A 25,677-nucleotide genomic window follows, 5' to 3' on the forward strand; every position below is an offset into this window, starting at 1 on the left:
TATGTTTGCGAATCCTTTGCTCCTCCAGTGCTGTAATTGTTGTAATGGGTGTGCAGAGAGCTCGTGTGGGAGATGGGCACAGTGCTGGCACCGATATTTCCAGATGAATAACTGGGTCAGTTTAAAGACGTTGTCTCTTATCGTCTCAGTTCATCAGGAGAGCTCAAATGCTCAGCTTTTCAGCAACCAGCCACAGTGACAAATCCCACTATTCAGCTACAAGGAATATATTCAGCTTCAACGCTATAGCTGAATTGTGTTTAAGGGCGTTTTCCTGTTTGAAGTGTCAAGATATTTAGTCTTACCTACTGTTGGACCTTCGTACTGGCCCTTGATTCGGCCAGTCTGAACACACACACAGAACAAGCACACTGTGCCCTCTTGTGGAAGAAGTTAACTATGAAGTCAAATGGAGGACATTCGCCTTGATACTAAAACGGCATTAATGTGCTCCACCAGTATCTTTGATCAAAAGCAGCTCTTCTGAATGATGTTGGAGTTTGAGTGTGTCTTGCAGTGGGGGAGGAGTGTCTCTGCTTATCTTGAGCTGCACAGCTCCTCTTCCTCCAGCTGCTGGAACTGGAACTCACTATCACCCAGACAAAGAGGTCCAATTAAAAATGCATCTAGGTGTTTTCTCACTAGACAATGTGGGATATCAATCCAAATACAGGCTGAATGAAAATAATCAGCCTCTGGTCATCAATAATGGATGCAGAGATCCGGCTTCTTCAAGAGGTTTTGTTTATTGCTTTGACAGGATAATGTTAAGCTGAGCCAACTGCTTTATGAACTTGAAAGAAGGCCTGTGTAAAGCAGTATGAGTATTGTTGGGGACCGCAGAGACAAAATGATTCACCAACTGCTTTTTTAGGTCCTTCCAGGGAATAGTTATTTGAGAGTTTTTTTTTTTGTGTGTTGTGTGTGTGGCAGCTTTACTTAAGTTGCACGGTAAGAAGTTACATACACTACCATTTAAAAGTTTGGGGTCCAATTAAAAAAAAAAAGTAATTAAGCAAGCATGCATTAAATTTATCAAAAGTGACAGTAAAGATTTGCTACAAAAATGTCTATTTCAAATAAATGCGGTTTGTTTGAACTTTCTATTCATCAACGAATGCTGATAAGGAGTAAAATCATCAACACATCCTGAAAAAGAGTCAAATATATTCAATAAAATTAATGCATAAAATAATTCATGCAAAAAACAAACAAACATACAACAACAACAGACGTGATAACTTTCTCTTTTTTTTTGAGCATTTTGTAAGATGGTGTGTCCAGTTAAAAATGTTACCAACTTTTATAAACGCATCACGTTTCGTTCAATTTAATTTGGCACCGGATGAGGATCAGGTGAACCCAGCGATTTTTTTTTTAAATACTGTATGTAATCGATTCTGAATATGATTTTTAATTATTATATATTTTTTCCAAATAGTAACAGCTATGACAAAACACTGCACAGTATCCATAGAGGATAATTACTAACATTAGTTTCCATCTTCTGGTGGACGGATGATCAATTTGGTTAAATAATGTTTTAATTTGGTTAAATAATGTGTGTCATCTTAATTATATTAAAGTACATGTTGATAGATATTAATAAGAAATAACAGAAAGGTTAGGGCTTTTTTTTTGGTTTGTTAATGTTTTGGATTTCACTGTTAGATGCTACAATTATAACCATTAAATCATAACAACGAGTTAAGAAAATTGTTATATATATTTGTAATTTTGATATGAAAAAGCCCCCCCAAATAATGAACAGCCTGAGTGATGTTAACATGACACGTAACATGATCCATGTTTGGTCCAGTTATTTTGTCCACAAGCACACAATGAATCATTGTGCCTAATAATACATTAAAAGAGCTAATCGTTGGTGCAGAACCTGGCCGTGTGTAGAATTACTTCTCAAATAGACCCCTGCCACTGACCTCTTGAAGTAAACCAGTATAGTTCTCCACTGTTGGATACACAAACACCCTGTCTGGCAGCTGCAGTTTCCAGTCTTTAATGTTTGAGATGTCCACTCTCCGGCCAATAGCCCTTTGGCCCTTAAGGGTCAAGAAGGGCCATTCACCTTACACCACACAAAAAGAGACTTTTCCATTCACCTCGAAACTTAACCTCGGCCAGTGACAGGACTTGCTTCATTTCCAGTTTTAGAGTGCCTAGAGTGTTCTTTGACACGCTTTTCAAGACAAGTTTGATTGTGTGCTTTATTTAATCAGTACGGTACAAGAGGTTGTGTTCGATTGGTAATATAGTCACAGCTTAAGTTGTTAGCCTGGCCTAAGATGCCTGGTTTTTGAAAACAGTTACTGTGTAAAAGATTTTATTACGGCAATTTCATGAGGTGCCAAATATGTAAACAGTCACAGTGTTATTCAATGGGTGATGTCAAGTGGGTGAACATGATTTCACCAAGTACAACATGCTCCTGTATTTAACATCTTTGTTGATCCTGGAACAACATTCCTATTAACCAATCAGTTTTGAGAGACCAGTTTAGGCTTAGAACAAGGGTTAGGTAATTCTACATCAGTTATTCACCTATAATTTCCTTCTGATTTTAGAGATAAGTAATGGTTAGGGTTAAGTTTAGGGGTTAGGGTTAGGGATACAATTTCAAATAGGAATGCTGTTCCAGGATTAACAAAATATGTTGATCCAGGAACATATCTTACTTGGTAAAATCACATTGAACATGTGCAGTGATAGCGAACATGTTTCAAGTCATAGCTCTCATAAACTGTATATTTCAGCATAGCTGGAATGCTGTATTGTCCAGTCAGAAGCCAGCACAGAAAGTATGCATTTTATTACAAGATTTTAGCTAGTCTGTTTAATTTTTTATTATTTTTTATTCATGCTTAATTGCTTATTGTAAACACTGATAGACTGTTCATTATTTTCAGCATGGAAACTGGCAAACTGTAGCGTGGATTAGAGATCTGAAACAAGAAGTTGCTTTAGAAGCGACCTCATTTAGTAGACTCAATAAGAAACAGCAGTATAAATCTCATCATATTGCTTTTTGCTGTGCAGGGATTTTAAACTAATATGGTAGTCTGCCAAAAATCTACTTACTGGGTACTCCACATCTCTGCTCTTGAATCACAAATGTTGCGCAATTCTGCCTTTTCTTTGGTCTGCTGTTCAGTTTCATAAATACCGCATATTTTGTTCAGTTTCTAAAGTCGTTCAGTTTTTAAAGAATAACAAGTCTGTTATTCAAATAAAACAATAGCTTTTGCATGCAGTCAAACAAGTCATAATTGGTAGCATCACAAATTATTTTGCTCACGTACAGTAGGCTACACCACCACAAGTGCAAATGAGCTGCAAGGTCACCACTGGCTTTTTATCCGACCGTTATAGTGGGACTGACAGGAAATTATTGTGAATAGAGCGGGATGATGGAATTTGGACACATTGCATGCAAGACTCAAACCTGTGTTCCTCATATAAGCACCACAATTGAACATGCTGGGGTCATGTACTCTGCTGGCACATTAAATGTGATATGTAATTGTTACTAAGCACGTTCAATATATCAGATCTTTCTTTGATTTATCTCATATTGCTCTTTCCAACTAGGTTGTGGTTGACACACAGTCTGAGAGTAAACACACTTGTCTTGCACTTTTGCTGGGTGTATATGCATGTGTACTACTCCACCACACACCATAACATAGCAGCCATTTGATAGCAGCTGTCTCGATATCGCCTGAAATGGTGATCGTGTACACTGTACTGTATATCTCGCATGCAGCGGCCCAGAAAAGATCAAGTGTTTTGACCTCAGGAGCGTTGTGCTCCCCACACCCCTCTCCTGCTAGCACAGGGGCTTCCCTATTTTCAGAGTGTCAACATTATGAGTACGTACAGTAAGTGTAAGCCTGTGATTTGCACAAGCCTATACACACTTTTCCTTTCTAAGGCCTCTGTGGTGTGAAAGCATACAATACCATTCAAAGGTTTGGAGTCAGTAATACTTTTTTTGTTTTTATTTATTCACCTGATTTGGTGAGATCACTTACAGTTGTATGAGATTTTCTGTTTATCACGTCACATCCACACATGTAATATGGGCAGAAATAAGTTGTGCTCATTGTTGAACAGCTCCAGGATTAATCTGTTCTCTGTAAGTGGTACTGTTCTCAGTGGACCTTCACTAATGATATCTTTTCCCTTTCTCTCTTTTCTTTTTCTCTCCCCCTCAAGGTGGTGTTGGTCTTTGCACTCAGCATTGGAGCTCTGGGAATATACTTCATAGATTCTTCGGAGTGAGTACTATTCTGATTTAACAACTCTCGCCTGAATTATTTATGAGTCAAAAGCTTTAAACACAGATATTAAATAATGAGTTCTTAGAAATAAGTAATTTCCTTTGCCTCGTTTCACTAAAGGAACTTTTCATGAATGGGAGTCAAAATTGAACAAAGGGATGGTTAGTCTTCAGAAAATGATTTTGTACACCTCAAGAGGCCAAATAAATTTGAAATGTGAAATCCTTTAGTTGATACTAGTATATGTAAGCTTTGCAACTTATTCTTATTACTAAAATGTGATACTTTGAAAGTGTGAAAGTTAAATATCATTTTGTGATTATTTTACTTTCTAACAATAAACATTAAATAAACATAAACATTTAAAATAATACATGTAAAGTTAATCAAACATAAAGTAATACAATATGTTACAATCTGTAACTCTTGCAGATTTAGCTTTGGCTTTAATAAATCAAGATATCAGACAGTAGGAGGGAACAAATGTTGATTTGTAAACTAAAATTTCCCAAAAATTAAATAAATTGTTTTCATTTTGTTTCTTACAAAAATGTTGATAAGCAGGGTGAACTGTTGAGCTTGAAGAATGCAGTAAATACTAGTATTTGTTTTAAAATTGATACACCTGCAGGTCATGATTTCTGTGCCATGCATAAACCTCCAATAGTTTATCATTAGGAGTACAAGGCACAGATGGTAGCAGGCAGAGCCGATCCTGACCTCCCTGGGGCCCTAAGCAAAATTCTGTTAATGGGCTCTCCTTCCTGACCCATGAGCCATGTAAACCATTTGCCATTGCCACACAGTCACACCCCAGTGCTCCCACTACAATCCTCCCTCCTTTTACTAGTACTAATGAAAATGTGATTCCTGATATCAGAAATAGACATTGTTACTAGAAAAAGTACATTCTTAATATCAAGTTTTTAAAAAGTAAATTTAATTATTGATATCAATGCATCCTGTGAATGAATAAAAGCTAAAATTGCTTGCCATTGCTTTTCACTGTGTTTTAAATGATAAAAGCAATACTTGATACTGTTATTATTTACTGAGGGATGTGCATACATATTGACAAATATGTCCAGCCAATCAACATGTTAAATGCTTTATAGCCTATCAATAGTCAATGTCAGTACATTGCTTTCCATCTTGCTTTATTGCAGGGTTGTAACTAAACTGACTTGTGGACTAGATAATCATTGTCTTGTTTTAAAAGTATGTGCGCCTATAATGAGGAGTACCATCATGCCCATATTGTACTGGTCCCCACAGATGTTTTACTGGAAAGTGCGCGTTTCATTTTGTGCACTTAATGCACAACGTGGTTATATTTTCCGAGCTGCAGTTTATAAACAAACACCGTTGCCCTTTGTCGTTTATCAAACGTAATAAATAGTTGTATTTCACTCTCACATTTTTTTATCAGGCACAAAGTCCTGCACACATCAGCACACAGCCCTGGAAGTGGCCAGCATTAGCAAGCAAGACACAGACAGACCAAAAGATGCACTGCCCAGCTGGGTTAGCAAGACAGACAGACTAGAGAGAGCTGCACATCAACTTAACTTTACTGTTCTTTGGTGACATCAAACTTGGAGAGGAGAGAACACAAGTCTGCCTGATTGCTAATCCCGCAATTCACTCTCATGGTGTTTTTTTCCTCTCTTTTCGTGACCAGAAGGATAGTTTCGCTTAATTTTCTCATCGATGTTGTAAACTTTGATTGACGCGCTTTGACACGAGGGGGAGGCGGGCCTTGAGCAATTTGCGGGGCCCTGCGCAACTTACGTAGTGTGCGTATAGGGCTGATCGGCTCTGGTAACAGGGCACACTATAGTGTTAAGGTACTATTTTCCCATATAGATAATAATATGATATTAATGAACTCTACATTCATTGGTACTGTTAAGGGTACCATTATATAATTCAGGGTTTTGTTTTCTTTCCTCTGTAATGTTGGAGTTTAAAGACTCAGTGTGGTGGGATTATTTTGTCAATGGAAGCTAAGCAGGCCAGTTTCCATGGTTACATTAGCAGAACATCTCTGCCTTCAACCCTTCTCTGCTATGCTCCCTAGAGAAAGGTGTGCTGTTAGCTGTTGCCCAGGCAACCAGGTATCATAGTTTTAATTTTCTTCTTTGCTCAATGTAATTACACATGTACTGACCAATATGCATACATTTACACCAGTAGTTGTATAAGTGAAACTGAATCGATGTGAATGTGATGTGAGAGATACAGACTGCTGAATTGACATGATGCGGCATGTAAAAAGCCAACACGTGCCGTTTACATCTAAGCTAGGCGCTCAAATGAGCATGTGTACGTCTCATTTGTAAGTCGTTTGGATAAAAGCGTCTGCTAAATGAATAAATGTAAATGTGTACGGTCTTGCATATAAAGTCTTACATACAGCCTGTGTGTCCCTAGACTGACTGTCACAGCATGCTGAGGCATGATGGGAGATTTTAATCCCTATAATGCACGGATCAGGGTGGTAAAGGACGCGGAGGGATGGGCAAGCCGCTGTGTTTATGCATCATTCAGAAAAACCCTGATCTGGCTCGTCTTTTACAATGCATGTTTTCATATCACAGCTTAGAGTCAGCAGCTTCCTCGTTTGAGTGCATATGTGAGACAGACGATAAACAGATTTAGATGAGGTGAATTCAGGATTCCTGCAGGATTCCGTTTCGACATTTTTGCAAACCCTCATACTGTAGTTTTGTTGTGCCTCATTGTCAGCTAAACAATATACAATGCTAAACATTTTTTATTTAAAATTATTTACTGTTGCAAATATATTGTTTTAACGGCACTTTATAAATAGATAGTTTCACAATACTTACAAAGCATTTTTTTTTAAATAGTTGGACATGACAGATAGGAATCTCTTGCTGCCCACTAATTTAGTCTGTGGACGGGGCCGGCGCGTGATTTATTTTTTGATTTAATACATTTTATTTATTTATTTGACATTCATTTGAATTGCACTTACATCATCAAGATATCACTCCGAGCAGCCTACCACTCCTGCCCCGCCCCGCCCTGCCCCGCCCCGCCCTGCCCCGCCCTGCCCCGCCCCGCCCTGCCCCGCCCCACTCTTAGAGAGGTACCGGTCTACATGTAAAACACCCTGATGTACATCCAAAAATGTCATCAAAAGGAATCAAACTATCCGAACATGAACACAAAAGATGACTTTTAAGATAACTTTTAAATGCTGGTGATGACTATTGATTTTAATGCCCGACACATGCTTTTAATAGGGTAGGCTCATGTATATATGTGTGTGTGAAAAGGCAGTGAAGTAATGTGGCTCACCTTATTGTGTGCGTAATATTTCTATATGCCATTTATTAATATTTATAAAATTAAGAACCACTACGAAGAGCTGTGCATGCACAAGTGACGGGATTTCGGGTGTACCGCTTGCACACTGTCGCTTTGCTTGCTTGGCTTTCATTGGGCGGAAATAATTTATATATTTTTATATTTTTATATCATGCTGCTGCCTGCCTGGTTGAGGACTACCGCTCTATACTGTTTTGTGAATTGGTGGCTCTTCAGTTTGGCAAACTGACTGACAGCCCAGTCTAAGCTGTCCTGTCACATCTATTGTCCGTGGTCTCGTTTTTTTTTTCAGACACACGATGTCCTGAATTCACTAGCATTGCAGTGTGGGTGGATTCCAGATCAAAGAGCCAAACCGAGTGATGTTTTTGGACTAGTTGTTGTCAGATTGGACATCTCTCTAATCATTTCTGTAAGGAGGCTGAACAGTGCTGCGTGAATGATAGCCATATAGACACTTTAGGCTCTGTTAAAATTGCGGCAGACAGTGCTGTGACACCTCAAACAGTGCGGCGGTTTACCCCCGACTGAGCAGTTGAGTGATAGAAGTACATACCTGGAACGATGTTCTGGTCTTCAACCTTTATCTGGCTTTTTCAGAACCTCTTGGTCGAGACTGAAGATGGAAGATGCTTGTTGCATTTAAAGGTTTTATCATATTTACATATACTTATTTATACACTTTGCTTAAAATTAAAATAACTGTTTTCTATTTTAGAATATTTTAAAATGATTTTTCAGCAGCCGTTATTCCAGTCTTCAGTGTCACATGATCCTTCAGAAATCATTGTAACTTCATCTTTGGTTGAAGTTAAAGGAATGTTTGAGAAAGTCAGTGAAAGTCAGGAAGTCATGAAAGGCAGTGGAGTCCAGTGTTATTTTGGACCCCAATTACTTTCATTATATGGACAAATACAGTTAAAATTCTTCAAAATGTTATTTTATGTTCCACTGAAGAAAGAAAGTCATACAGGTTTAAAATGACAGAGTAAATGATGACAGAATGACAGTTTTTTAATTTTTCAATGAACTATCCCTTTAACTTCATTTTTTATATATATTAATACCCGAGACCCCAGTTAAAGATGGTATAGATAGAAGACTTGAACTTGTTGATGTGTGTGTGTGCATTAGGGATGATTCACTGATTCGCATTGGTGCATCGGCATAAAAGCTAAGATAGACGCATTAAGCACGGCGCGATGGACATGATTTTGCCTCATTCGCGCGTCCAGTTCGACTAGATGGATTTCTCCTTTCTGAACTGTTGCTCAAGCCCGTTCTCTCATCACCACTGCTGCAGCTGCTACGTGAATGACGTATCACAACACTACGGGGTGAGAGGTGTGTCCTGAGCGTGACACCTACCTTTAAACCTTAAAGTAGGACATTTAAGTTAATCTGGTTTACTGCAGCCTGTGACTGCCAAATAATAGTTTTTCATATACGGTATATATATATATATATATATTCACTCACAGTTATGAAAGACCTGTTTGTGAAAGTTTTTTATTTATTTTTTTAATATTTATTATTGTTTATGTTAAAACAGCACCTGCGTTCTGGTCACTGTTAGCCTACCTGCTGAAATCACAATTGCCTGCTCGCAAGTTACGGAACATTTCTTTATTGTTTATCCATGAGCATCCTTAAATTGTTCACTGTTAAATTTGTGAGCTGTTAAGTGTAACTGGAGAGAGGACAGATAAATAATATCTGTTTTGATTAATCTTTTGGTTTTGTGAAACCAAATATTTTGTTTGTGAAAGAGCCATGCGTTAAAAGTCAGATGGCACTTAAGCTACTTTATGATTTGCTGTAGGTCTGAATAAAATAAATAAAAGTGAACTATCTATATCATATTGAATTGCAGCATCATATTTTTCTCCATTGAATCACATCACGTTGAATCGAATCGAAATCGGATCGCACCACATCGTAATAGTAGTGAATCGTATTGCATCGCATCGGTAGCTGCTTATATGTATCTTTAATGTATCATATCGTTGGCTATGCATCGAGATGCGTATCGCATCGGCCTCAGTTATGGAGATGCACATCCCTAGTGTGCGTGCATGTGTTTTGTTGGTTGCCTGTGTCTTTCCCACCCGGTTCAGTTCCAGATCAGGTTGTGACAGCAGGGGTGTGTGCTGTGATGTGCTCTTAATGATCTACATCACGTTTGGCTCTAGAGTTACCGCCTGAAGTCCTGGCAGCTGAAACCTCCACTGCTGCTGTCCACACCAGAGAGAGATGTGTGCAACCGACATGCAGGTTCTCGCCCTCTGAGCTTCTCATTTGACCTGCCGTGCCGCGTGACTTAAGCGTTAATGGTCTCGATAATGGATCATTACGACTCATTTACGCTGCTAATTATCGCAACTGTTCAAAAATTTCTGGAACAAACCCGCGTCTTTCTCTTGATTTGGCCTCTTGCACATGTAAACCGGGAACAACGGCACGTCGAATGCATCTTTCAAATGCTCACACAAATAGACAATGTAATCGTCTGTTAAAAAAGCCATCAGTAGACATCTAAAGTGGGACATTTTGAGTGATTTTGAGCTGATGGTTACTCCCTAAGGTAACTCAAAATTTGATGAAGGGTGAAAGCAGCAATTGCAGACAGGAGTAGAGGGGGAGGGGTTATTTTTTCATCGCCTTAGTGCACACGTCAAGCTTTCAGGGAGGCATTTCACTCAACGCTGTAGATGCACAGCTCTCTCTAGTGGCCAACTACCACCCTCCCCTGAGTTTCTAATCCTTCTTTTGTGTAAGGAGTCACTTTTCAGGACACTATTGCTTTTGGTCAGACTGATCCGCTGTTCAGGAGCTGAGTGAAAAGACTCTTCAGTGGAGACGGAGTGTTTTGTTGCATGACTGTGTTGAAAGAAGCCAGTTGCAATAAACCTACTGTATAGCACAATGCCTGTGCCTGTTGCCCTGGCATTATTAGTGGAGTTGGCTGTAGCAAGCATCACCCAACATCCTAACAACCAACTACAAACATCAACCACTCAGAACATTCTAGCAACCACATTACAATGCCCTGTAAACCACTAGCAACCTATCAGCCGTCAAGAAAACCCTAACAATGTTCTATCAGTAGCCACACAGAACACCTTAGCAACCACATTAAAATGGCATATAATTCACCCAAAATAGCATAGCAACCACCTCAACACAACCAACCAATCAACCACTCAGAAGACCTTATGAACCAAATATTACACTACATTTACATGAAGATCAAGTAGAAATGCATCATATAATAATGCTGTGTTCTAGGTTTGTTACAACACTTCTTAACATTGTAGTTTCATTGTCATATTTTTAATGGGAACAGTCTGTACTTTCTCCCCCTAGACTACAGTGACTTTTTTTAGGGACTGAACAATGAAGCAAGAAATATGTAGGGCAACAACAGGGGAAGCTCTCCTTCAAGGGATGCCTTTTATTTTGTGTCCCACTTATGACATTTTAGGTGATCAGCGCCCTAGCGCAGTTGCATATTGCAATGCCGAAGCCTACTAGTATCCTCAGCACTGGTAAAGGAGCACAGATATGTGGTTTAATTTATTTATTTATGCAGTAAGGTCAGAATAAATGACTTGCTTGGTCATATGAATGGATGCTTCTAAATACAGTTTCTAGGCTGAGCTGTATTAACCTGGAAAAGCTTTAGGACACTATGCTGTGAAAGGGCAGGGAAATACATGGCCTGTTCACTGAGAAGCCACAGAAATAAATATCCTGGCACTGCATTGCAGGGATGAATAATCCACCCAGTTTAATTCTAGTGCAGCGTCCCTACGCTTTGAAAATCTCCCACACACCAGCAGCTTGTTCTTTATAGAAAGAGAGGAGAAAGAGAGACATTGTCAGGTCATGTTCTCCAAGATTGTTATGCATGCCTGTGTTTGATATTCAGTATCAGGTTTCAAAATCATATAGACCTCTAATAATGCATTACAGCAGCTGATGAAATATTTAAGGGTTAGTTAGCTCCAAAATTTTAATTTTGTAATTTACTCACCTTCATGTCTTTCCAAACCCATAAGACTTTCGTTCATCTTCGGGAACACAATATCTTTTTGATGAAATCTGAGAGCTTTTTGTACCTCCGTTGACGGCTACGCAACTACTTTGGCGCTTCAAAAAGTCCATAAAGAGTTTGTAAAACTAATCCATATGAATTGACCGGTTTAGTCCTAATTTTCTGAAGAGACTTGATCGATTCATATGATGAACAGATTTAATTTAGCCTTTTATTAGTTCTATATCTCTCTGTCCTAAAGTAGAACACTGACAGATTCGTCAAGCTTTCTTTCACTGCTAAGGTGGACACATTGTCAATGTCATTCCTTTCCATAGGGATGGAGGTTTTGATCTGCCCAGTTATGACTCTGCAGATTTTTGCAGTAATAAGGTCTTATCACTGAAAGGAAAGCCTTGATGGGGTCTGTATTTTCCAGAGGCAAGTTCTCATAGAGGACAGGAAAGCAGTTTAAAACGCTGAGGCCAATGTGACCTCTTTTTGAGGAGGGTTAATCAATAAGAAGATAAGAGATGCCGTTTCAATTCGCATGCCTCTCTTTATCTTGCCATTCGTTTTTGTGAGAATTGAGTTATGAATGTGGGAGGCAGGTTCTGCAGTGCCGTTTGCTCCATGCATGTATTTGTATTTGGTAGAACCGGATGGAAATTCTCAAAAATATTCAATGTGATTCTTTGAAGATTAGCTAGTCCTCTGAGCATTTCTCCTGCTTGAACAGAGAATTGTTTGAACACGCTGGCATGACTATCGCTGCAAATATCAACTGCAGCTCCTAAACAAATTTTAGTCTCTCATCTTCCTTGCTTAGAGCTTTCACTTCCTCCTGTTTTCATTAAGAGGTTAGGGCTTTGTGTGTTTTCCAATTTTAGAAGCACATGCAGAGACCTCCTCAGGGAGGAATTAAAACCGAAAGGCTATTTTTAGACCCCCGACTGAGGTTTTAGCTGTCCAGTGCCCTTGCAGGTGCTAAATCATTCTTATTTTAGAAATTATGCCTTGGCCTAAATCAGTTACTGTTGTATTAACCTAGACCTGCTGTGTGCCACACCATCACCAACTCCGACGGCTCAAGCATTCAATATGTCGCCATTTTTTCTTTTGCCATCAACCCTAATTTGTGTACTGTTTAAGCAGAGCTCTAGTGTGCACTGATAGTGATTAATGGTGCAGATTGTTTTTGACATAATGGGACGTTTGGGCCCGTGAGCACACGGGGTGTCTTTCAGGATACACATTCATACTGTGCTCTTTCTGAATGAGTGCCAAAGTGCAGCATCTTTGTAAAAGAAGATGATGAAGACACATACTGTAGCTAGCCTGAAATAGCCCACTGCGTGCGTCCCTCAGGGCGGCATAGTTCTGTGCACATTGACATTGCTGTATGTCCTCCGCAGGCACTCGATTAGAAACTGGGGCCACCTAGTGTTAGATTGAAGCTCAGGAGCGCCTGAGCACTGTTTACCACATTATTAGTTGGCATAGCATGCTTTCAGCTGACCTCAGAGCAGCCCACATCTCTATAAGGTCCTGGAAAAGTGTCATCTTATGGCCCAGGCAGTCAAGAATGACATTCAGGTCTTAAGATTTCTGAGCAGGGATACTTTCTGCATGAATGCCACATGGCAGGAGATCTCTTGTAATTGCAGAGTGTGAAGTGACAGTGAGCTCAAGGATCAGGCGCTTTGTGTTTCACACAGCGTACATGTGTTGACGGTCGTGCATTTTGAGACACCACTAATTGTAACTTGATAGAACGCTCTTCCTGACTATTAAAGGGATAGTTCACCAAAATAATGAAAATTTGCTGTAAATTTACTCTCAGGCCATCCAAGATGTAGGAGTCTTTTTTTCTTCTCCAGAACAGTAAATATATATATATATATATATCCTTAGTGATTCATATAATGTCAATGGCTACTGTAACTTTGAGAGAAAAAAAAACATATACAGGCAAAACAATTAATACCTCTGGCTCCTGACGATGCAACGAGGTCTTATGAAGTGAAACGATCAGTTTGTGCAAGAAACTGAACATTATTTACAAAATTATTACCTGTAATCCACTGCCTCAGCAAATGGTCCTGAGCGTGTTCACGACAATCTGGCACCGAGCTTCCTGTCGCATAATGACATGCACGGGAGCTCAAACGTTGGGAATCTGTGAAAAGTCCATCTTAATTTTTTATATAGGTTACGGCATCCAGGAAAAGCACAAGTACCATTTTGACGAACAATACAACAGATGTGTCCTCCCAACAGACACACGTCAACTCACACATGAGTTTGCTCCCATGCATATAATGCAACAGAAAGCTTGTGCTCCAGACCGTTGCTCCTGAACTAATTAATCGTACATTTTTCTGTAATTAATCGAGATTAATCGCACCTAACATTAAAGTGGTCATATGATGCGATTTCTTGTTTTCCTTTTTCTTTAGTGTGTTATGTAGCTGTTAGTGCAAGTAAAGATCTGCAGAATTACAAAGCTCAAAGTGTGAAACCTTTATATATTTCCTTTTTAAAAGTTAAATCTTAGCCACGCCTTCCTAAAATGCTTCATTCAAACATGCCCCCACAAATGTACGTCAGTGTGTGGGGGCAGAGTTTTATTACACCGCCCCAAACATATACACAAAGAAAGACGACGTAACTTTTATTCTCGCTGTATTATTGTTGCTGCCGGCAATGCTGCGCATTTTTTGGAGTTCTGTTTCCAGAACCTGCGAGAGTACAAGGCCGGCTTTGCACAAAGGCTAATTCTAAAAAGATTCCATCTTTGCAAGTAACGTTACAATCTGGTGCTTCTGACTCACAGACACAGCCTGTAAGTATGTTTTCATATTTTAAGAAATTGCTACTGACTATTCAAACGCGAGTTTTGAACAGTGTAGCGCTTGTTTGTCGTTCCTACAATCCCAAATACAGACATGGTTTTATGTTTACATAGTGTTCTCACACCCGTAGCGCGGCGCGACGTGTAAAAGACAGTATAAGTCATTATGACCAGTAATTATGTCCCCAATTAAATAAAACCTTACCAATCTGATATTTTCTGGTCCAGTCGTGCTGGCAAAGTTGATCGATCTTTTTGTGCAAAATGCACAAAATGTTATTGTTTCCTTTGTTTTTAAGCCATGTAACCTTGTGAACAGTGCTTTAAGATTTTCAGGTTGGTTAATTTAGTTGACTTCATTCACTTAATTTAAGACTGTACTTGCGAGGATACTTAACAATGAATGGTTTAAAAGCATTTGCATTATTAAGAGCATAGTCATATAATGTAACGCTAGCCAAAGGATGATTAAAAAAACGGATGCTGCGTTAATTGCTTTAAATATTTTTAACATCCTAAACTGAAAAAATGAATCGTTAAAGTTAATTAATTTTAACGGCCCTAATTTTAACACATGTAAATAGTTTTAAGTTTTTGCACAGACCGATCGTTTGGCTTCATAAGACATCTACAGTATGTATGACATAGACATCTAAAAAAAAATTATGTTTTTTTGACACTCAAAGTCGCAGTTACCATTGACTTGTATTATATGAATCACCAAAGACCACAGTTTCAGGCAAAACTCTTCTTTGCTGTTCTCCTGAAGACAAAAATCACTTACATTTTGAAGTTGAGTAATTTAACAGCACATTTTAATTTTTGGGTGAACTATCACTTTAAGGCCAAAAGTAGCTGGTCAAATTTGCATTATGGGCCCTTTTTCCTTAATTTGGCTGTCTTTTCTTTAGTTTTATATTATTTATGTCTAGTTAATTTCAAGGCTGGTCTCTAAATGACTTCCTACATGAGATAATGGCAGTGAAAGGGCAGCACTACATTAACCTCAGCTCAAAGGCTTTTGGCTTATGAAATGAAGCCTTTTAATTAATTGAACCATTCAACAGTTGAGTTAACTATCCCAGTTGTACTGAATAAATCAGAAATGCTGTTATATATTTTAAGATTTATTATAACAGATAAAGGCAACTGGTGCTTTAAGACAGTCCTGAATCATATCAATGTCTTTCAACGTTCATGATGTCTTGACTGCGTGTCAAAATTTTAGAGATGTTTTGAACATGCTGGGATGCATTGACAGATAATGTATTAAAATGTTATTATAATGCAGACAGTGCATTCATGGTACATTATATCACAATAAGTTTTATTTTCCTGTGAATAATTGTAATAAAACTATTCATGTTTGTTTTTTCAAGACATCCTGATTTAAAACACATGTTTAACTCCAACAAATGTTTTACATTTCATTGTCATTGTACTGAGTATAGACCCAATGTGTATATTATATGACCAAAATATCATGCAAATAACACAGTGTGCAAATACATTTTTGTATGTAAGGTATAAATATCACTATCATGCAAATGAATATTGTATCATTTATGCAAACTTTTATGTAGGTTATGTAAGAGTAGTATATATAAATATATAGTCTGGAAAAGTATGACAAAAAGGCAAGTTTGATAATGTTACAGGGTGTGTTTTATATTATATGTGCATATTTATAATTAGATTATGTATTTATAATCAGAAAGAAAAGAAAATACATTTTGCCTAAAAAACGATTTCTAGGACCATTCAGATTAAGTTTGCATTTTGACATTATTTCCATGCCAATTAAATCATGAATCTGTTTGAAATTGAATTAACTTTTTTCTTCTTCTTCTCCATAGTCCTATAGAATCCTGTCAGAATTTCTACAAAGACTTCACATTACAAATTGACATGGCATTCAATGTGTTCTTCTTACTCTACTTTGGCCTGCGTGTAAGTACATATTTCTTTCTCAACATATCACATTCTGCACACCCTGTAATATTTTTTTGTCACCAATAACTTTTAATGTTTGACCAGACTTTTTTCATTTTAAAATATGATCCCCTTTAAAACGATGTAATATTGACCCGTTTTCCATTTCATCTTCCAGTTCATAGCAGCCAATGATAAGCTGTGGTTCTGGTTGGAGGTGAACTCAGTGGTGGACTTCTTCACCGTACCGCCCGTGTTTGTGTCAGTTTATCTGAACAGGAGCTGGCTGGGTAAGTGTCCAAACACTCCTCACTCCCCTTTCCCTCTCCTGACCCTCCTGTCAGTCCCTGAACCACAGGGCAGCAGTCACAGAAACAGCTCAAACTACAGATAGAGGAGACCAAGGCCAAACTGATGATGAGACCAGGGCAAATGTTTGAACAGGAGATTTTTTTGATTATTAAGCCAAGCTGCCATGGTTTGTTGTCCCTCTCTGTCATGGGAAACCCAAGAATAGCTACAAAATGTCATGGCTTGGAAACTTGGCAAACTGCAAAGACGACCGTGTGGCTTAGGTGAAGAAAGGCTGAGAAGGATGGTAAGAACGTGAGATGACTTGGGGCTTTAATTATGCTGGGATAATAGCAGGCTTCTCAACCTGCGGAAGGCACACTGACCAACATAAGCCAGAATGGACTAGCTTTTTTAATCTTGCTTCTCTAAACTGGGCTTACAAAAAGGTGAGATTTGGAAAAGGGAAAGTGTACGTTCCTGTATAAGGCTTATTCCTTTTGAGTAACCAATGGGGCGAGTAAGCACCCTCGGTTTGATGGTAATGATTTCCCATCACAATATGTTTGTGTCAAAGTTGGGGTGAGTGACAGGTGAGACACGACTTGCGGTTTAGTGACTGGTGTGTGTGTGTGTGTGTATCCTGTTTCCAAAGAGGTTAGGAAAGCATCTCTGCTTTAGACTATTGAATGTACAGTCAATGTAAACACACTCATACATAACCGTTACGCCACCTGTGTCATTGGTGCTTTCCAAAACAACTGTAAATAGAATGCCGCCCTTCCTTAAACACCTCTAAAAACAGTAGTTAATAATTAAGTACTTTGGTAGCCAGCTTTAGAGAACTGTCATCTTCTGCCATGGTGCTGTTTGAATAATGCATTAGAAAAGCAGAAGTTCATAAAAAAATCTGTAATTTGAATGGTGTTCCTCCCTATGAGGCTTTAAATGAAAATCAAATAAAAGCTGCTATCAACATCCACCTAATAACAGCTGTTTGGCTGAGCGGCATATGTAAACAATTGAGGACTTGCCCGTGCAGTCCAAATGCTGAGGAAGTTTGAGCACTGACCTTGTTAAAAGCTCGAAACTGTTTTGAGTATAATGGTTTGGAGGCAGACCAATTTTGTAATCGGAGTGTGTTTCCTAACTTCACAGATGTCATTTCACACGTCCACAATTTCAGGCATTGTTGTCTACTGTTTACACAACAGCGTTGATGCTTGTAGAAGCATCACGATTAAAATATTTACGGGATTTAGAATTTTAATCAGAAGAAACTAGACTTTAGCTTCAGTTTTCCTTTTTTTTAAGCTGTCAAAACCAATTGAATGAGTAATGAAAGATCAAATTAATGTATTATATATAAAAAAATAATTGAGATTTGGACAAGTCCCAATTATGCTTAAGTTTAAAGGCAGTATATACTGTACACTACAGTTCAAAAGGAGTCAGGATCTTTTTTTGGGGAAAGCTATTAAAGGGATAGTTCACTTTAAAATTAAAATTCTGTCATCATTTACTCACCCTCAAGTTGTTTCAAACCTGTATTAATTTATTTCTTCTGCTGAACACAAAGAAAGATATTTTGAAGAATGTCAGTAACCAAACAGTAGTCTGTACCCATTGACTTCCATAGTAGGAAAAAAAAATACTATGGAAGTCAATGGGTACAGACTACTGTTTGGTTACTGACATTCTTCAAAATATCTTTCTTTGTGTTCAGCAGAAGAAATAAATTAATACAGGTTTGAAACAACTTGAGGGTGAGTAAATGATGACAGAATTTTAATTTTAAAGTGAACTATCCCTTTAAGGGCGGGCACATTAAATTGTTTAAAAGTAAAGACAATTATAATGTTACATGATTTCTATTTTTAAAAATGCTGTTCTTTAGAATTTTCTATTATTCAAAGAATTCTGAAATGTATTAGTTTCCACAAAAACATTGATAATAACATTTCTTGAGGAGCAAATCAGCATATCAGAATGATTTCTGAAGGATCATTTGACAGTGAAGACTGGATAATCACATGAATAAATCGAATGTGTAATTTGCATTGATGCACATTGATGTAATAATGTTTAAAATTTTAAAAACTAAAGCTTGTTAAACTCCGCTAGAGCCCTCCAGTGGACAAAACACACACTGTACCATACCTAGTAAACATGTGAAGTATGGATATGAAACAGAATGAATGTGCTCCTGGTACTTTTGGGGACATGGTATGGGCCTGTCTTGCAGAATAAAGCCATCTCAAAGACCAAAGAGTGCTCTCACAGAACAGAGACAAATTCTCAGACATGATGAAAGACTGTGAAACAGCCGGCATATGAAATCTGGAGCAACATCAGCCACGTGTCCTACACCATCAGCAAACTCTGAATGGAGGGAACTAGTGGTCATATGTTACATAATGATAATATACAGCAGATCAGAGGTATATTAATCTCAGCGAAAAGAGCTTTTAGAGAACAAACAGCATAATAAACATTGAGGAATTGTCAGGCCCTCGGGACTGGAGCAAGCACTCCAGACTAAGGATAACTATCCTGCTCTAAATTTCCACCAGGACAATAATAATCAGACCCTTTTATAAAATGTTTGGTACATTGCTAGTTGTTTGCCTGTTGTAAATGTGTCATGTAACACATAAACTAAAGCCTAATGTATGGAAGAAAATTAATGACAACTGTTTTTTAAAACAAAAAAAGCTTGTTGAACTGCACTAATAAAAAATAAAAAAAAGAATATGCATTGCTCTAACCGTGCTTGCATTTTAATGCATTGTATTTTTTTATGGGCTGAAATTCAACATGGTTGTATATTTAAGCTTTGAATATTTCAATTCAAAACATTTCACTCACATTTTCGAGAACTATTGCATTCTGGACCCCCTGGTCTCACCCTGTAAAGGAAACTATGATGGATCATAATTAAATCTGCTGTAGGGACTGTCAAAGACCCTGGCACATGAGTGAACCTTGGCTATACCAAAAAAATTGGTCCTTGATTAAAGCAATGTTTTGACTAAAGCAAAATCTGAAGGCTATGCAGAGACCCTCTTCTGGGAAACAGAAATTAATCTTCTCAAAGCAGTGCAGGAGAATATTTTTAAACACAAGTGTTGTGTATGGATTAGCACGAGGCTCTTATACCACACTAGCTTCCTTCATCTTTGCAATCAATTAACAACACGTACTTGACTCTGAAATGGAGACGTTTTGTGAGTTTAAATCCTCTTCCAAAAGCTGTATTGGTCTGGGAAGAGAAGGCATTAATCACAGTGTCTTATGTGAGGAGATCTTGTGCATATTAATGGAGGGTATGTATATAGAGGGAGATTCCTTGGTTCACTCTAGATTTGATTATGTCCAGGGCCATTAAAATGCTCTGCTTCAGTGATGTACTGTAGTCTTTTCTGTACTTCTCTTTTTTATAAGGGGGTTTGCCTGAATGACATGTGATATAGCTCGGAGCTGCAAACCATTTTGAAACTAAATGAAACATTCTAATTTAGAATTGTGTTAAATACACATTACCGTTCAAAATATTTTGTTAATGTCTTTGAAAGAAGTCTCTTATTCTCACCAAAGCTGCATTTATTTGATTGAAAATACAGTAAAAACACTAGTATTGTGAAATATTATTATAATTTAAATTAACAGTGTTCTGTGTTAATATATTTTAAAATGTAATGTATTTCTGTCAAGGCAAAGCAGTCTTCAGTGTCACATAATCCTGCAGAAATCATTCTGATATGCTGATTTGGTGCTCAAGAAAATGTTTGTATTATTATTATTATTAGTGTTAAAAACAATTTGTGATATCAAATTTCCACTATTAGCCTATTTGATGAATAGAAAGTTCAAAAGTTTTTCTCTTTTGAGGTGGACAGCATGCGTAACTTTGTTGTTGTTTGCTCCCATGATACATTTACAACGGGGTTTAAACAAACAACCAAATGTGTCAAATGCTTTGTAAGAGTCTGATTATGATTAATAAAAAAGTAAGAAAGTAGTATTTACTAATACCATGCCAGTAGTTGAGTACTTGCATGTTGAAACATTCTCAGTGGTTACGGGTTCTGATCTACTTTATAGTAGTTCATTTTAATGAAAATCAATTTCTGCAAATGTAATTTAGTAGATTTGATAAAGTTATTTGTTTTCTGATTGAGTTTGTGGTGGTTGATTCTCACCCATCAGTGGTCCCAGTCCATCCCTGATGATGTGGATATTAAGTACTACTGCCATCTGGTGGTTTGAAGCAGTATTGTGCCACACTACTGGAACTAGAAGATTCTCGGTTTGGAATAAGAGTTGCATGACCAGAAGAAGAAAAATCAGTGAAGGAAACTAATTTGTGCTTTAAGCCTCTTTCATATATAAAACCCTCTCTCACATGGCAGGCTTCAGTACATGCCAGCGGCGGATGCATTCTGGGAGAAACGAGCGGCGAATAATCCCGGCGGCCCTTTATCCCCTTTAAACATGTTCAGTATTCCCTGATTGAGAAAAAGAACCAGTGGTTTGTGACTGTAACACACGTGACATGCTGTTGGTCTGTGGGCCTGCAGATGTGAATGAAATAGTCTGAATAAGCATACGTCCATACTACACATGTCCATTAAGCCTCTTCAGTGCACAGCACTGGCCTACTCTCCTGGATCCTGTGCCACAGGCCTTTCAGCTGCTGAGACAGAAACATGCTATCAGGTTCACCAAAGGTTCATGGGAAATTACTGATGCACAACGTAGATACCAATGTGGCTGAATGTAGTGTTAAACCAAGTGTCTTGCTCTGTTGTCTGCTGCCGCCTTAGGTCTTTTTTCTGTAATCTAGACGAATCATCATCTCAAACAAGCAGCCATAGTTGCCTATAATTTCTCGGAAATATAGCACAAAGAATACATATAAATACTGTATATATATATATATAACAATACATGGTAACAAACAGCAGTATTTAGCTTTATACACTGCTGTTCAAAAGTTTGGTATCACTAAGATTTTTTAAAAAGTTTTTGAAAGATGATTTCGAATACAAATCTTTTGTAAAAATATAAATGTCTTTACGGTATTTTTGCTTAATTTAATTTCTTTCACAGAAACCCTAGGAAGTCGAGGAAGGTCTCGGTTTTTAAGTTTCGTTACAAACTGTTTGCACAAAAAAGCGATTAATACATGAAAATTCGTACATATTGCCCCTTCAAGCGACTTGGAACAGATTGAAAATCGCATTTCTCTTGCGAAGTGCACAGTAGACTTAATGAGAATTAATATGTTGCTCCGCTAGTATAACAAGACTTGGCACATACATATTGTGTAAATTAGTCAGTTTTTAAAGTTGTATTTAACACTTTAATTGCTTTATTTTGAAATTTGGTGGTATTGAATAAACTTAAAGTATGTCTGTAATTCATTTTTTTGTCTGCCATCTTGGATTCATTGTTAGCACTGAGCTTGCCAGAGTACATACTATAGATTGTCTTCTCTTGAAAGGATGTGCCTTAGAATGTTGTCAAAATGAGTTCCATGAGATCTTAGATGGCAACATAATGACAACAGCCTAACTTTTGAAGCAGCCTTTGTATCAGGAGCGTTCCTGATGCCTTAGAGGAATCGTTTAGCCAAAAATAAAAAAATCTATTTATAATTTTAAAATCACCCTCATGTCATTTCAAATGTTACTTTCTTCTGCTGAACAACAAAACATATTTTGAGAAATTATATTCTTAGTGTTCTTCCGTGAAATGAAAGTCAGTGGTCACCTAAACTGTTTGGTTATTAACTTATCAAAATATCTTCTTTTATGACACCTTTGAAGTATAGTGAATATAGATGAGCTCAACAGCAGGATTACGCCACTTCATTTAGAAAGCAATTATTGCTATGAAATGTATTATCTTTCGAGCATAACAATCCTAATAATACAGTTATCAGTAACATAAAAATAAACAAATAAAAACCCTCATGAGCACTTCAAGCACAACCCCAGTGATTAATTCAGGATTGTTTTTTTCTTTCCGTTTTCATTTTAACAGATCTAAATCTCTAGAAGGGTTCAGTGAATACAAAAGCTAGTCACCTCGCTTAAACAGAGAGGGGATCAAAGGCAAGATACGTGCGTGGGAGTTTAATATTGAAAAGATCAGACCAAATACGTCAGAGATTGTGGCTGCAATCAGATTTTCATCCAATGACAGGTGTCTCAGTCTAAGCTTGAAGGGTTTTTAGTATTGCTAAACAGTATTTTAGGCACATTCTGGCGTTCACGCTCTATGAGACGCTCTTCTTCTCTGAGTCAAAATTTGAATTCTTTTTTTGATCAAGTAAATCTGAGGTTGCACATTTTAGAAGTTCTGAGGGAACATCACATTCTACATTCCTGGATTTATAAAGGAGTAGGATCACAGAATCATGATCTCCAGCAAGCTGCTAGTGTTTCGGGGCCCGCGGGGTGCTCTGGTCACGGAAACCGTTCAAGAGAGCGTACGGCGCAAAAAGTCGTGTGGTGAGCTGTTTCAGAACGGTTACCGTGTGAAGTCGGGTCCAGGCCAGACTGGAGATGGCAGGAGTGACAGTCAGAGCTCTTTTTTTTACGGCCTCCATGTGCTGTCTAAATGGGGTAAGACATATTTTTCTGGGGAACTTCTATTTAGTGTAAGACTGTATTTGCTGTAACTGTGCTGTTTAATTTTTCACTTAATGACTGTAAGAAGCTGTATTGAGGTGCATTTGTTTCCTGTTGCTGAAGATAACCTCAAACTTGAAGTCAAGTATTTCTGCAAAGAGAAAGCGTGAATCCTGTCAGGACCTGATCCCCGCTCTCTGGCCCGACTTCACGCAAATGTTGACAGATGATATATTGAAAGGCCTATGGGTTTAGCGTCAGTATCTGTTCTATGTTTTATGATAGAAATGCTTCAGCCACAGTAATACAGTGATTTCTTTTAGAAATACAAATGAAAACATGCAGAATCTAAACGAGACTGATGAAACTGTGATCGCGAGATTAATCCAATCCGTTACACTTGGGTAAATTGTTCAAGTCAATCATCCATCGAGTATATCTAATAGCACTTTCTGTCCTAAAGCGTTAAATCTGTGAAATGTTGATATATAATCTATTATGTACGTCAGATTTCACTACCCTACACTTTCGATCTGCCCTACATCATCGTTCTTCAACGTTGTCATGGTTTTGGCTCAAAAAGAGGGAGCTTCAACAGGTTAAAGAACATTTATGGAAATATGGAATTAAGATGTTGTGATTTGCTTCTGAATATATGATGTTTTTGAGGCTGAAAGCAGGACAAAAATTCTGTTTATGTAAGAAGTCTGCTGAAGCAGGTGATATTGTTCTCTAATCTGCTTACACACACACACACACACACACACACACACACACACACACACACACACACACACACACACACACACGCATACGTGTGATTGTTCCATGGCTCTTCTTTCTCTACTCTAAGCCTTAAATAAATTGTTAAAATAATACATGCTTAACAACTGATTGCAATACATAACAACAACAACCTCAGGGACTCAGGGACATGCCAAGGTCATATTACAGATATTTTTATAAAAAGTATGAGGAACAATATTTTTGCTTAAAAGTAGTTTTGCTTAAAATAAATGGTCATGACAATTATGTTTAAAAATGATAAATAAATACGAATAAATAAGAACATTTAAAATAATTGAAATAAATAAAAAATATATATTACTGCAATGATTCATGTTACTGTAAAACATCATTGTCCTGTTTTCATAAGATGTCTAAACTTTTGTTAGGGATTTTAAAATATGAGATGTTCAGATTGGCAAATTTGTTTTTTAGGAATGGCTAAGTACCATACTACTCGTACTATGAATGCAGTGTTTGCACACTGTGCTGAAAATATCTGAATGAACTACTATATTTGCCAGAATGCGGAGTACACTTCATGGATTATTGTAACTCACAATGCAATGTGCTTGACCTTTTCTTTTCCAGTAGAATAAATGGACTGAAAATCTGTTTTATGTGTGACTCATATGACTGAGCGACTAAAATGTAGTCATTTTAACATTACATTGACATTTGTGTGATGATAGGTGTGTGTAATATGCCAATGACCATTGAAGCCATTGTTTGACATGTTCATCATTGCACACTGTGTTGATTCACATACAGACTCGTACATTTTTATTATTATATTATTGTGACTTTTAGTACTGTTATTATGAGGTCCTCCTCACCCTCCTAAAATGTATCTAAGAACTTTTTTGCGGATATACATAAAAATGTAAGGTTTAAAAATACGAGCAAGTATCACTAATACAAATCTTTAGTGCATGGCCTTTTGATATGTTCCACCTCAACTTTAAACACATCAATGCCAGAAAGAAAACTGAGCTTGACAAGCCATTCATGGGGTCTTTAAAAACAAATGTAGAATCTAGTATGCCATAAATTGGTGTTCCATTCTGAACATTACAGATTGCTTTACAATAACAATTTTGTATTCATTCTTTTCTGCTTTTCTCCTCTCTTGTAGGTCTGAGGTTTCTAAGAGCCTTGAGATTGATACAGTTCTCAGAAATTTTACAGTTTTTGAATATCTTAAAAACAAGGTAAGGCCGACGACATATCACGCATCTCTCTCACTGTCCGTATCAAAAGCTCCACTCCGCTGGCATCAACACACAGTCTGAACGGTCCCTGGTGTCCGTTCCTTCACTTACCCAGACTTGACCCGGAAGTCTGCGCCGAATGTTTTACATTAATCCCACACCGTGTGCGCCTTTAGTGTGCTGTAGGTAAGAGAACAGCCCTGATGAATGCAAGAGTATGAAGCAGACAGGCCTCTGATTGATTCCTCCTCCGGCAGGCTGTCACACACATGAC

At 37.8% G+C, this 25,677-nt stretch overlaps 1 protein-coding gene across 3 annotated transcripts in view; it reads left to right on the forward strand.

Moving 5' to 3' along the window:
- The window catches only part of kcnma1a (potassium large conductance calcium-activated channel, subfamily M, alpha member 1a), a 176,066-nt gene that overhangs the window by 80,720 nt on the left and 69,669 nt on the right, over positions 1 to 25,677 (forward strand). For 2 of the 3 annotated variants that reach the window (XM_079635399.1, XM_079635400.1), the window contains exons 1-2: positions 22,972 to 23,400; positions 25,328 to 25,403. In XM_079635399.1, the coding sequence (XP_079491525.1) occupies positions 23,193 to 23,400; positions 25,328 to 25,403 (284 nt within the window). In that variant the 5' untranslated portion in view covers positions 22,972 to 23,192. Of the gene's footprint in view, positions 1 to 4,233; positions 4,296 to 16,401; positions 16,496 to 16,655; positions 16,768 to 22,971; positions 23,401 to 25,327; positions 25,404 to 25,677 lie in introns of those variants that run through there. The other variant, XM_079635398.1, reaches the window with a different exon arrangement.

This window comes from Phoxinus phoxinus (assembly GCF_949152265.1).
Source record: "Phoxinus phoxinus genome assembly, chromosome: 14".
Lineage (NCBI taxonomy): Eukaryota > Metazoa > Chordata > Actinopteri > Cypriniformes > Leuciscidae > Phoxinus > Phoxinus phoxinus.